Consider the following 13,173-nt stretch of genomic DNA (forward strand, 5'->3'; position numbering starts at 1 on the left):
CCTAACTGGCTTCTGAGGTTAGACCATGTGAGCATACCTCCCCCTAAACAAAGCCAGCCTGTCACGAACTGGGTCTGTGTACTGTAGACAAACTGGGTAATTGGCCTCTCCGCCTCCTCACCCAAAACAAACACTCGCAAACGCCCGCCCCCACGTTGGCAGGATCTGCCTGTCATCTGGGCACCCAGCTCCTGTTCCGGCTGCCTCCGACCCTGTAGACAGGGCAGGCCCTGCTCTCGTTCGCCCCGGTCGCCCTGACTGACGCACAGGCCACATCCTCCGTCTCGGGTCGCATGGGCTGCTGCCCAGGTGTGGAAGCTGCGGGGAGGCGGTGCGGTGAGCCGGCGTCCCTCTGACTGGAGCTCCGCTTCTGGCAACCGCTCGCCTGCGCGGGTGACGGCGGCGTGCGGGCTGGGAAGGACAGGGAGCGCTGTCCTCTGCTCCGCCGCTGCCGGGCGGGCGGTGAAAGCGTGGTTGTGGGCGCCGCCCGGAGCTAGTGCCGGGCGAGCGCGGCGCCCACGCGCGGTGGGGTGGGCTCCGCGCTCCCGGGGACCGGGCGGGGCGGGGCGCATCCTGCAAAGTTGACCCAGGGCGAGCTACCGCCGGCGCCCTGCTGCCCTAGATTCGCTCGGTTTTTCCCGCGGAGCCAGGCGTGGACGTCGCTGCCCCGCTGACACCCAAGGGACCGGGAGAAGCCAGCGGGCGTCGGCGGGAGCCCGTGCAGCGCGAGATGGAGGCTACGAAAGGAGACGCGCGGGCCGGCGCCGTGTAGCCCGCGGGTCCCGGGGCTGGACCTTGCCCGAACGCTGTAGGGGCGCGAGAGCAGGGCCCTTCCCCGGGCTGCCATGGAGGTGCCCAATGTCAAAGACTTCCAGTGGAAGCGCCTTGCTCCACTGCCTAGCCGCCGGGTCTACTGCTCACTGCTGGAGACTGGGGGGCAGGTCTATGCCATCGGGGGATGTGATGACAATGGCGTCCCTATGGACTGCTTCGAGGTCTACTCTCCCGAGGCCGACCAGTGGACCTCCCTGCCCTCCTTGCCCACAGCCCGGGCCGGGGTAGCAATTACTGCCCTAGGAAAGCGGATTATGGTGATCGGGGGTGTGGGCACCAATCAACTGCCTGTGAAGGTCGTGGAAATGTACAATATCGATGAGGGCAAGTGGAAGAAGAGGAGCGTCCTGCGCGAGGCTGCCATGGGCATTTCTGTCACAGCCAAAGGCAAGTGGGGCCAGGGTTGAGGGTGGGCATTAGGGAAGAAAGTAAAAGGTCATGGCGGGACATGGGTGTAAGGCAACATGATGGGGGGGGGGTCAATACACATTCCCCATAACATCCGAGCCTTACATTAAGCACTAAAACCGGAGACCCACTGCCCTTACTTTACAGACTGGAAAGGGAAACTGAGCAGGTGAAATGTCTAGGAATTCCATCTGATGCCAGGAGTCAGCTCCAGCAGGCTGGGCAGGCCACTGCAGAGGGAGAGCCAAGGTGTGAGCCACGGGGTTATCTGCAATGACTTTGCAGACCCTGGCATTCAGCCGAATGACCACATTTGCTGTTGGCCGTCTGCTCCCTCCCACAAACCTACCTATGTAGGTTCCTGAGGATGCTCACCCCATCCTTCTACCGTTACCAGGCCCTACCAAGGAGGCTTTGAGACGATCCCGGGATCTTCCTTTGCTCCTGACTGCAGTTTCAGACTTACTGAGTGGAGGTCAGGATGTTCCCAAAGGTTGTTTCATGTTGGGCATCATCCAGGTCCACCAAGTTCTCTTGCTTGTGTGTGGTTTTAAAATTCTCACTTTCTCAAAGCCTTCATTGCACTCTTTTCGGGCCTAATACAGCCTGGGGTGTAGAGGGGTTCCATCTGCAGTTTACTAAACACACAGAGTTTTATGAGAATGGGTGTTAAGACACCCCAAGTTCATTTACAGTTGCCTCCACACCGTAGGCTTGGTGGGGTGACCTTTCTCTTTTCCACCCATCGTCATCTCTCTTGCTACTATACCCCAGCTGACTGGCTAACATATGGCCAGATCAGAAAACATCTTTTCTTAAGCACCTGCTTTGTCCCTGGGGAGGAAGGAAAAGGGTAGAAAATTTGGGCCTTGAACATGATTCTCGAGAAGGTAGGGGTCCAGAATCCCATTGGGAAGGGTAGACATTAGGGTTTTCATGGCCTGCCAGTTAGGAGGGTGAAAAGCCAGGCCTGGTGGTGAAAGCTTGTAATCCTAGCTACTCTGGAGGCTAAGGCAGAAGAGTGGCAAGTTCAAGACTTACCTGGCAATAGGGCTTAGTGCTACACATCTTTAGTCTCAGCACTTGGGAGGCAGAAGCAGGTAGATCTCAGAGGCTAGCTTGGACTACAAAGTTCTAGGATAGCCAAGACTACACAGAGGAAACTCTGCCTTGAAAAACAAAACCCAAAAACTTGCCTCTGCTAAGGCAGAAGGCTTATAAGATCAAGCTATGTAGTAAGACCCTACATCATAAGACATTATTATTATTATTTTTAAAGATAAGTCCCAGAGGCTCCTGGGGACACAGAATAATGAGTATGGACCACACCCATCTCTATCATCAATAAATTATGCTGAAAGTTAAGAATTAAGGTTTCCCTCCCATTGGTTCTTTCTCCCTTTGGACTTTCAATATGTCCAATGAGATAAGTGCTATCTTCATTCTTATTTTAGAAGCAACAGCATGAAGCCCAGAAAGGTTAATTCACCAAGGTTAAATAGATAGTAAGTAATGACTGTGCCTGTGCTCTAAACCATAAAGCCAAATGGGCTCACGGATTATTCTGGTAGACATTTAATACCGGCTGTTTGTACTGGTTTCATAGATGAACAGATCCTCAATCTGCACTGTATTGGGAGGAACATAATCAAGCTGGTGCTGGTATCAGTTACATGTGACAACAGAGCAATGGTGGTACCATCACTTGGGAGGCACCCAGCCAAGTCCTCTGGGTCCCGCTTCACAGCTCAGAGAACCCAGATGAAGGGATGGGTCAGAACTGAGCCCAGAGCTGAATGACTGTGGAGTGGTTAGAGTTTTTCCAGGAGGGGGGTGTTTCCAGAAGAGAAGGCGGAATTTGTGCTAATCAGGTGCTTATCATCAAGTCTTACCCGAGCCTTACACTTAGAGCTAGGATCGCCTTCCAGGATACTTAAAGGGAAATAAGGCTCACTTCCTGCAGTGGTAACCTCACAGAGTCAAGTCACCGTTGTGAGGAAGGCTGTGAGGGAGGGCTGCTGGGAGCAAAACTCCACGCAGGAACTGAAGAGCCCTGAGAAAAGGACCCATTTGGGCAAGGTCTAGGGAGACACGAATGTTAGCCCATGCTCTCAGGTACAGTGTGCTGAGTCCCTGAAAAGCTACCCACTGCCAAGAGCAGAAGAGAAAAGTGGAGCCTCCCTGCTCGAAGGGCAAGGTTTCCGAAAGGTCAGTTCCCCAAAGCCTCCTCCTCCTCATTCAGACCTGTTCTCTTCCCATTCAGTACAGGTGCCTTCCGGATCCTGCCGGCTTCTATACCTGTGAAGGAGGATGCCATTTCCCCCCTGGAGTAGCAGACAGAACCACTGACAACTCAGTGTGTAGAAGGCCAGTGGGTGGAGCCAACTATAGTTCTATAGGACATTACCAGCTGGAGAATTATCTGAGAATTGCTAGGAGATAGGTCACTAGTGGAGGCCATTACAAAAGCCTCTTCCCTGGGCTTCCACTCTGGCTGCCTAGAAAGGACAGACTTGCAAAGGGTTATCTAGGCCTAGGCTTCGATGCCATCTGTCTCCGCTCAGGGACAGGCTTTGCTAAGGACTTGAGATAAGCCAAAGCACACGGTCCATCCACAGTTTCAGATTAACCAGAACAGAGACTTTGAATGCTGCTACCCACATTACCAAAGCAGCCCTGATTCACTCGCTGAGCAAAGGCTGGGAACTTGTGATGGCTATGAAAGATGGTGGATGCTGTTGGATCTGTCTCTGAGTACCTGGGAGCAGAATCATGTCTCTGTGTGGCCTTTTTCTTAGATTATCGAGTGTATGCCGCAGGAGGAATGGGCCTGGACCTACGTCCACACAACTACTTGCAACACTATGACATGCTAAAGGATATGTGGGTGTCACTAGCACCCATGCCCACCCCAAGATATGCTGCCACCTCCTTCCTCCGGGGCTCCAAGATCTATGTGCTGGGTAAGGACAAGCTATTTCTTCATTTCTTCTTCTTGCTCCTTTGGGTGAGTTCCCTAGAAAGGGATGCCAACAGCCTGAGAATTTCCTTGGCCATGGGGGATAATCACACCACCCTAGCCCTTGAGGAGTCTTTCAGATGACTGAATAACAGAAGGGCCAGCCCAGTCCTCTCTGTTCTCAGGAACTGCTTTGTTTTCTTTCCCACCCCCTACTCTGTAACCTGCCCACCTCCCTACCTCCCCACCTCCCCACCTCCCCTCCTCTCCACCTCCCCTCCTCCCTACCTCCCCGCCTCCCTACCTCCAGGGGGACGACAATCTAAGTATGCAGTCAATGCCTTTGAGGTCTTTGATATAGAATCTCGGTCCTGGACCAAGTTCCCCAACATTCCCTGTAAGCGGGCCTTCTCCAGCTTTGTGACCCTGGACAACCACCTGTACAGCCTGGGAGGCCTGCGGCAGGGTCGTCTGTACCGGCAGCCCAAGTTCCTCCGGACAATGGATGTGTTTGACATGGAACAGGGTGAGCTGGGTTCCCATCCTTGCTGTCTTCTGACTGATCCCCACTTTCTCCATTATGACAATCTCCCTGGGGTTGCTTACGTATCCAGGCAGCCTTCTCTGAAATCTGAGCACCTTCTTAACTCATGGATATATGTGGGGTCAGATTCTTTTCAAGGCTCCTTTGGTCTGCTTGTGTGTTTTCACTGTGGCCTTTCCTCTCCATCCCCAGTATCTGTGCAGGACCAGGTTAGGAAGTGTCTCTTCCTTTGCTGATGGAGAATCAGGGATCCTGATTACTCCTCTCATCGCCTTTAATCAGATTCCTCTCCCATTTAGAGCTGGGGAAAATCTAAGTAGAACAGGGAGCTCATGGGAATTCCGTACCTTAGACTGGGACAAGCACCAGAGAAGGCCCAAGTGGCAGAGGGTGTCATTTCAACCAACAGGGCATGCTCTCTGCACCCTGAATGCAAGGGTGAATGGAAGAGGGGTAGCCACCAGGGTAAGGGCCACTTGGGATTCATCTGTATTTGTTAGGGGACATCAGCACCTAATCCTCTTTCTCTGTCCTGTCATTACGGGTGTCTTGCAGGGGGATGGCTGAAGATGGAACGCTCATTCTTCCTCAAGAAACGCCGGGCAGACTTTGTGGCTGGTGGTCTGAGTGGACGGGTCATCGTGGCTGGGGGCCTTGGTAAGGATGGAGCATCTCAAACGTGCTGTGTTGTGGTTCTGGGATGTGGTAGGTCCTTGGCACTGCATTGGAGCAACAGATGGTACTGACTCTGTGCGTGCCTCCCACTGATTTACTCCAAAGAGTTCAATACAGCCTGGACTTGACCTTTCCACATGGGCCTCGCATATGTTCTTTCCATTTGGAAATTGGAAAATGGAGATCTAGTAATTATAGGGGACATACGAACTCCTGTGCTGAACCCAGGTCCCTGAGTCCCTTTCTGGGGATAGCTAGAGACAAAGGGTAAAAGTAAAGTCTTCATCCTTCCTTGACCCAATGTCATTGTGGACATCCAGCCCTCTTAGGATAGTAAAGTATATGATCAAATGAATGCTCTGAATTCTGGAATTGATCCCTCTCAAAGACTGCTGCTATTTTAAGGGACAGACTGGGACTTGGAGGCACACTGAAGTCTTTAGGACACAGTGATAAAGGCATTGTGTGTGGGGACAACCAAACACATGCTCATTCATGAGCAACGATATGGGCTAGATTATGAGGGAGCTCTCTCTCTCTCTCTATCTCTCTCTCTCTCTCTCGCTCTCTCTCTCTCTCTCTTTGTGTGTGTGTGTGTGCGCGTGTGTGTGTAAAATCAGGAAGGAGGCAGTGGTACTCTTAAAAACTTCTGATAACCAACACAGGAGAAAATAATTCTATTCTTAAGATAAAGAGGCAGAGAAGGGACAAGGGACAAAGTCCTTTAACAGGAATTCCTGGCCCAGGATGGTAAAGAGAGAGCCATCTTCTAGCCATAGACAATGAAGTTGCTTGGCTTTTGCTTCTGGGTTGGGAGATGGTCATCTTGGGACCTGGCTTGGTGGCTGGGCTCCTTGGTCTAAGGTCTGATTCCCCTGTTGCTTTCAGGAAACCAGCCCACTGTCCTGGAGACAGCAGAAGCATTCCACCCTGAGAAGAATAAGTGGGAGGCCCTCCCCCCCATGCCCACACCCCGCTGTGCCTGCTCCAGCATTGTCTTCAAGAACTGCCTCATGGCTGTGGGGGGTGTCAGCCAGGGACTGAGCGATGCAGTAGAGGCACTGTTTGTCTCTGACTCCTAAGTGGCCTGAGCAGCGCCTTTGCCTGGACAGTATCACTCCACTCCTGACATGAGGAATGGTCTCATCAAAGCAGTTTGGACTACTTCCTCAGGCGGGGTCAAGCCCCAGGGCTCTCAGTGACTTCCCTCTAAACCTGCAATCTCAGAAAGCATAGCTGACTCCACTAGTCAGTCAGTGCTGGGCAGTGGACTGGGGAAAAGCCTCACTCAGTACTCAAACACAGCAGGGGAAAGTTTCCTCCTCTCGCCTACCTCCTGAGGTAGAGTTGCCACCCAGAGAGGGAGCCACTGTTGTCCTTCCTCATCTCTGAGGTAGTTTGAGTGTCTTGGGATAAACTAATGAAGAACAGGGTACCCCCAACCCCTTGTTTCTCTTTGGTTGACATCCATTCCCCATATAGACGTCAGCTGTTGGCCTGCCTCAGATCTCACCTACTTATCAGGAATTAGACTCGAAGCTAGGCCCAAAGTTGTGTAGGAAGGAAGCTGGCGGCTCACACTCCAGGCCAACAGCTTTGGCAGAAAGGATCCTTCCTCTCAGGTCCCTGCTGGGCATGTGATGTTGGAGTGTCAATATCTTCTGTATTCTGCCTTCCGCCACCTTCTCCTGACCTGAAGCCTGGCCACTCTGTGCCCAACAGCTCCCAGAGTGTTTCTGTGTGAAACCGTCTCCTTTACTTACACTGTGGCTTCCCAATCCACAAAGGGTGGATTAATTGCACTCCTGTTAATAACAGCAGCACAACATTTGGTAACCTTATCCTTGTCTTCTTTGGACCCTGGAGACAAGGCGAGGGTGTCCTGGTTTGTAGATAGAAAACCCCACGAGACCATCTCCCACTGTGTTCTACTAAACAGGGACCGATTGGCCACTTGTTCTTGATGGTTCCTGTTGAAGAGTTCTGCCTTCCCTCCGCCACAGCTGTCCCACTCTCAAAGAGCCAACCTGTTTTAGTTCTCTTTGTACACACACACACACACACACACACACACACACGTTTGGCCAAGGTTGTGACCGTTCAGTCTTTGCCAGGTTATACCCGTGTCTAACCTCGATCAGTTCAGCTGAAGCTCATTTTAGGCATATTCAAAGAATGAAAGAACTGTTCATTGACTTAAAAATAATTGGGAGCTGTAGGATGGATGTGCCTTCCCTGTAGCCTGCACAGCAGATTTCTGTGCTACTTCCCAGGCACTCATATGGGATTAGGACTTAGCTTGGGGAAGAGCACTTACCCAGCATGCTTAGGGACCTGAGTCCCATCCACAGCACAGAAAACAAACTGAACTAGCTCTGAGTTAGTCCTGAGGACACAAAGAATAATCTCCCCTGCTGTGACTGTGGAGGAGGCAGGGAGCTGGACTCATTCTTCACAGGGCTCAGGTGATTACCTCCCGAGGAGCCTGAGCTGGAGGATGACCTGTCAGGGTCTGAAGGGTCAGAGGACCTCTTTCTGCTGTGGTGGTAGGGGTCCTACTTCCAGTTGGATCTTCAAGGACTGAGTGAAACATGGGTCTTTAAGGGATGATGGGTTAGTGGCTTTCCCTTTGGGTTCCAGGAGGACACTGCCACCTGCTGGCCTAGTAGTTTTTTTCTCACTTGAGGTGGCCTCTAAGGAACTGAGCACAAAGAAGCCTCCATTGCTTATGGATCCAATACCATTAAGTCCCCCTGAACTAACCATTAGAAAGAAAGAGTTGGGGTCCACAGGGGACAGGCGGCTTCTCTGAGCAAACTGCTTCATACTCGACTCCCTCTCCCTCTCTGACTTGCACTTCTGTCCTGCCCACATCATTCCCAACACAAGAGGAGCCAAGCCATACAGGGGCTTTCTCCATAGAACTGGAGAGATAACTGGAAAGATCCAGATAATGGCCCCATATCTTATGATAGAATTGAATCCTTCTAAGATAGTTGGAACCCTAGGGGCCCAGCAAGTTCTATGAGGTTGAATTAGACATTGACATTATCAGAGCAATCCTAAGCTGGAGCTAGTATCTGCTAGGGTCACCTCTGCCCAAGGTTCATTGTGGGAAGACAAGGGATACCTTGGTGAGGAGTGAGGGAAGCCCTTGATGTCTGTGTTAAAACATGTGGTTCAATACCCCTTGCATCTCAGAGGCAGTACAGCTAATGGCCTGCCTGCAGGCCTCACACATCTAACTGCGACAGGCCTCCCCACACCACACTTACCCTCCTGAATTCCTGTCTGTCCCACAAGGTGGTAAAGCACCTGCTTCAGTTCCCTGGTCAGCTCTGAGGAAAGTCTCCTGACCATAGGAGGGGGTTGATGCCCAGCTTGGGCAACATAATGAAACTCTGACTTTCAGAATCAGAAACTGGACATGATGCATACCTTTAGTTCCAACACTCAGGAGGCAGAGGCATGGGGATCTCTGTGACTTTGAGGCCAGCCTGGCCTACATAGTAAATTCCAGGACAGTCAGAGCTTCATGGAGAGACCCTGTCTCACCCCCTCCTCTCAAAATCAGGACTATTGAAGGGGCTTGAATATTGTGGAGAGCATGTAGAAGAATGCAAAGGCATTTCTGGGGGCATGAGACTGTAATGCAGGCCGGCAGATACAGAAAAGACTTCTTCATGCCTTGTGGAAGAGTCTAGACTTCATGCACAGAGGAAATTAAGAGCAAATGAAGCTCACCACCACACCAAGTACGATGAGCAAGCCAGGGAAAGCAATTCCCTGAATCCTGAACTCCTGAGTCAGCCCACTGTAAAAGACGGGCCTCTGAAGAACAGTGTGAGTGCCTAAAAGCTCACATTTCCTGCACTCAGCTGGAAGAGGCCAAAGCAAGGCAAGGTCTGAGCGGACCCTGAAGGGAACTGAGGCTTAGAGAGGAAAGCTTTGAGCATGTTCTAGTAGTGCTTCTAGGGATTTGTCCCTTGCCCACCACAGTGCCAGCGGATGAAGGCATGGTCCCCAGGGAAGGGGGAGAGCCAGCTGGCAGCCAGAGCAGATGCCCCAAGTTCTCTACAGGGAGAGCTGTGTTCATCCCTGCGCTATGATCCTCTTTGTTTCAATGGCTTGCACTACAGTCTGTTTTCCCAAACACGTGGGCTCCACAGGCAGCTGTGTACCTGCCTTTCAGAAGCCCCGGGGCCCTCATGTGCTCTATGGGACAAAATGCTTTTACACTTCAGCTTCCCCAGCTCAGGAAGTGACTCCTGAGGAGGAACGCTGCAGATGTGCAGACCATGCGCCTTGACTGCCTTAAGTCAGTTCCCGGCACTGCCTCCAGCACCCGGGGCCCTCCACCCTCACATTTCTACTGCCTGTACCCTACTCTCCTCCCGCTCACACTTGCACACCACTCCGCTCACACATGTACTCATCATCCACCCTCTCACTCAGACACACCTCCCTGTGCACACTCTTCATGCAAATGGCCACCCGCGCTCACTCGAAATCTTTACAAACACATTACACACGCCCCCTTATGGACATCTGTCCTACACATGGCTTTGATTTCACACTCATGTATACATGCTCTCAATTATCGGTGGTGGCCGGACTTAGAATTCCCTCCCCTCCCCACCCCTGTTTTTGTTTTGAGACATGGTCTTACTGTGTAGCCCCCACTGGCCTGGAACTTACTATGTAGACCAGACTAGCTTTGAACTCATAGAGATCTACTTGCTTTTGCCTTCTGAGTGCTGGGATTAAAGGGATAGACCGGGCAGCACGCCTAGCTCAGAATGCTTGCAATTCAACTATTTGGCCATGCCTCCAAATTCAGGATCCTTATCATTTGAAGGACAGACTGCTACAACATTCCGCTCTTCTTGCCAAGGCAAGGTCATCTCTTGGCCTGCCCTACTCCCTCTGGATCACCCCTCCCCCTAATGATTCCATACTACAGTTTGCCACTATGGCAACAGGAACTTTTTGAACCACACTTGGGCTGAGATCCTTCTGTTTTACCGGTGAGGAGACAGGCCTAAAGGAATTCTGTACTCTGACTCCCAAGAAAGCTGCTACGCTCTATCAAGAAGGGACTACCCAACCGTCCTTGTTTGCCCTCTCTGCCTAGTACCTGGCTAGTACCTGCCTAGTACCTGGCTAGTACCTGGCTAGTACCTGCCTAGTACCTGGCACAGTGCCAGCACAGGCTGCAGCAGAGTACTGCTAAATGAGCCACAGATTGTTTTTTTCAGATGGCTTTCCCTGAGGAGGACCCAGGAAAACCCAGTGCCTAAGCCCTACCCCACCCCCAAATTTGATCAGACCTCTCCTCTTGCACAGACAGCTTTTTTGTGTGTGCAAAACTTGGGAGCCACCTCCATCCTTCCAAGAGGAAATAATTCACAGATGACTCAGAGGGTCTTTGGGAGGATGAATGGGACAGAGAAGTGTTGGGACATTTGGTGCATGCCGGGCCTGAGGTCTGTGGGGAGTTAAAATTTGCCTTCTCCTTTGTCTATGCCATGAGGAACAGCCAGGTTGGACTCCAGGCTGGTAGCTAGTAGCCTTGGAGTTTGTTAGGGCTTCCACTGGGCTCTTGGAGCTTTTCTTCTGGTTAGCTTTAGAATGTGTGGCTGTGGCAGAAGGGTGGAGGTCACTGTTTTGGAGTGGTCCACCCTGCTCTCTCATCTGGACAAGATAAGGACTCAGAATCATCATACCTACCACTCAACAGGAAATGTGGTCCTCTTCTCAGTCTCAAAAGCAAACATACGTAAGAAAATGATATATAACTCACACTTCCAGAATGCCCTGCTCCACACCCCCGGTTGTAGAAGGGGAACGACTGGGGGCTTCCCTTCTATGCTACTCCTGTTCTGAGACATGAGCTTCTAGAGCCTTAGAGAAGCAGGCTCTACCCTAGACAGCCCCTCTCCCTCACACAGTGACTGGCTTCCTTCGGACCCTCATCACCACATGAAAACATTTAGTACCCTCTCAGCCCAGGCTTTTGCTGGACTCCCTTCACCCTTCTGGGATTTTGGCTATAAATCTGACTGCATGCTCTGGAACTCAACCTTCCTTTCAGCCTCCTAGTCTTCATAAAATCCCCAGCCTCAGCTCCTCATAAAGGCTATCCTTCCAGCCTGCCCCCTCCCACTCGGTATTCCAGATTCCCTCTCTCCTTAGCTCCTCCCCATCCACCTGTCCCACCCACCCTGCACACTCCTCCGTGTGTGGCAGATATAAGCCATTCCCTTTCTAGTCCTTTCTTGGCACAGTTCCTGAGGACTCCTCAGGCTGTGATGGTGTCACTAACCCATGTGACCCAGGACATACCAGAGATCCTGGGAACTAAAGGTATAGCACAGTGCAATTAAAGTCAGAAATTAAAAGGCCCAGAGATAGCACTAACTGTGACAGCCTTACCCTGCCTGCTTTCTTTCTTCAATTCTTCCCTACAGAGGGCAGACACAGAAGCAGGCTAGAAACTACAGTCCCCTTGCTTATGGATGGGCTCCTTCAGCCCTTTATTGTAGGCTCTCGTGGGAGTTATAGGTTAGCATTTTATGATCTCTGGTGATGGTGGCTCCTTAATCCACCTGGCAATAGCAACCCCTGAATACCAGCGTGTACCAGTGTTATTCAGGGCCTCGAGGAATGCTGGTTCTCTCCTTCCTTTACCCAGGGCGAGGAGCTGCTGACCCAGCTCAGGAATGTGCTTTGCTTGGGGGTTAACATTCCAGGATCAGCTTGGGAGACCAAGGACTTGTGTTGGCAGCAGAAGCCAATTGGGCACAAGGCAGAGAGGGGGTGTACTAGACATCCCCCTCAAATCCGCGCATGTATATCTTCTATGTATTTCCTAGTCACTCCTGGGTCTCTCCTGAATGGAGGCAGGACTGGCAGGAAGAATATATCCTTTCATTTATATGAAGTGAAGATACCAGGCCCTGAGCCGCAGTGCCCCTTGCTATAAGCCCCACCTGCTGGGGAGCCTAGAACTCTATATAAAGCCACCTCTAACAGGGTTTCATTAGTGTAATTAGGCTTAAGGAGACTCAGTCACCTCTCCCAGCCCTGTCTCTGACTCCCACTCAGGCTGTTGCTCTTCCTGCCTCATTTGCATCAACTACCCATGCATCCAACACCTAAGCCAAGGCTCAGTGAAGAGGCATTAAGGTTGTGTGCACTGGAGTGTTGACAGCTAGAAAGACAGGAGTTATTTTTACTGACTCCATCTCAGGCATCAACAGTCCCAGGTGACTTACTGCAGTGGAGCCACACAGGGAGCCCATGGAAAGTACTCAGAATCTCAGGGCCTACTAGAGGAATCCTGTAGCTTTTAATACTTGCCTAATGCACAGACACTCCAGTTTTGTAATACCACAGAAGGAGGAGTTACAGAACCTCAGAGGTCAGAGAGAGGATATGGGTCAAGGGGCAGAAAAGGAGGAAGATCTCTGTGTTCTACCATTAACAGGAAGGTGAGGAGCCCTTTGCAAAGCACTGACTGGAACCCCTAGAATTTAAGTAAAAATAAAAATAGACACCCACCCTTCTACCTCTTGGCATCCTGAACTTAAAAATTAACATGTGGGGTGGTTCGAAGCACCTTCCTTTCCTCTCTCCAAAGCCTTCTCCTGGGTATCCCCCAGTTCCTCCTGTGTCCCCCAGTTCCTCCTGTGTCCCCCAGTTCCTCCTGTGTCCCCCAGCTTCTCCTGTGTCCCCCAGCTCCTCCTGTGTC

General features: G+C 51.6%; 1 protein-coding gene across 1 annotated transcript; it reads left to right on the forward strand.

Annotated features, from left to right (window-relative positions):
* Positions 1 to 204: 204 nt before the first annotated feature.
* Positions 205 to 7,256, forward strand: Klhdc8a (kelch domain containing 8A). Its single transcript, XM_028764691.1, has 5 exons — positions 205 to 1,221; positions 4,041 to 4,205; positions 4,512 to 4,727; positions 5,301 to 5,402; positions 6,309 to 7,256. The coding sequence occupies exons 1-5, from the start codon at positions 846 to 848 to the stop codon at positions 6,500 to 6,502; spliced, it is 1,053 nt and encodes a 350-aa protein (XP_028620524.1). The 5' UTR covers positions 205 to 845; the 3' UTR covers positions 6,503 to 7,256.
* Positions 7,257 to 13,173: the final 5,917 nt, after the last annotated feature.

Source organism: Grammomys surdaster, unplaced genomic scaffold (assembly GCF_004785775.1).
Source record: "Grammomys surdaster isolate TR1022 unplaced genomic scaffold, NIH_TR_1.0 145, whole genome shotgun sequence".
In the NCBI taxonomy this organism is placed as follows: domain Eukaryota; kingdom Metazoa; phylum Chordata; class Mammalia; order Rodentia; family Muridae; genus Grammomys; species Grammomys surdaster.

What these genes read in the sequence shown, in the direction of transcription:
- Klhdc8a (XM_028764691.1), top strand. Translation starts at nt 846, where the DNA reads ATGGAGGTGCCCAATGTCAAAGACTTCCAGTGGAAGCGCCTTGCTCCA. An exon ending in CTCCAAGATCTATGTGCTGG is followed by an intron (nt 4,206 to 4,511) that starts GTAAGGACAAGC and finishes CCCTACCTCCAG; the next exon opens with GGGGACGACAATCTAAGTAT. An exon ending in TGTGTTTGACATGGAACAGG is followed by an intron (nt 4,728 to 5,300) that starts GTGAGCTGGGTT and finishes GGTGTCTTGCAG; the next exon opens with GGGGATGGCTGAAGATGGAA.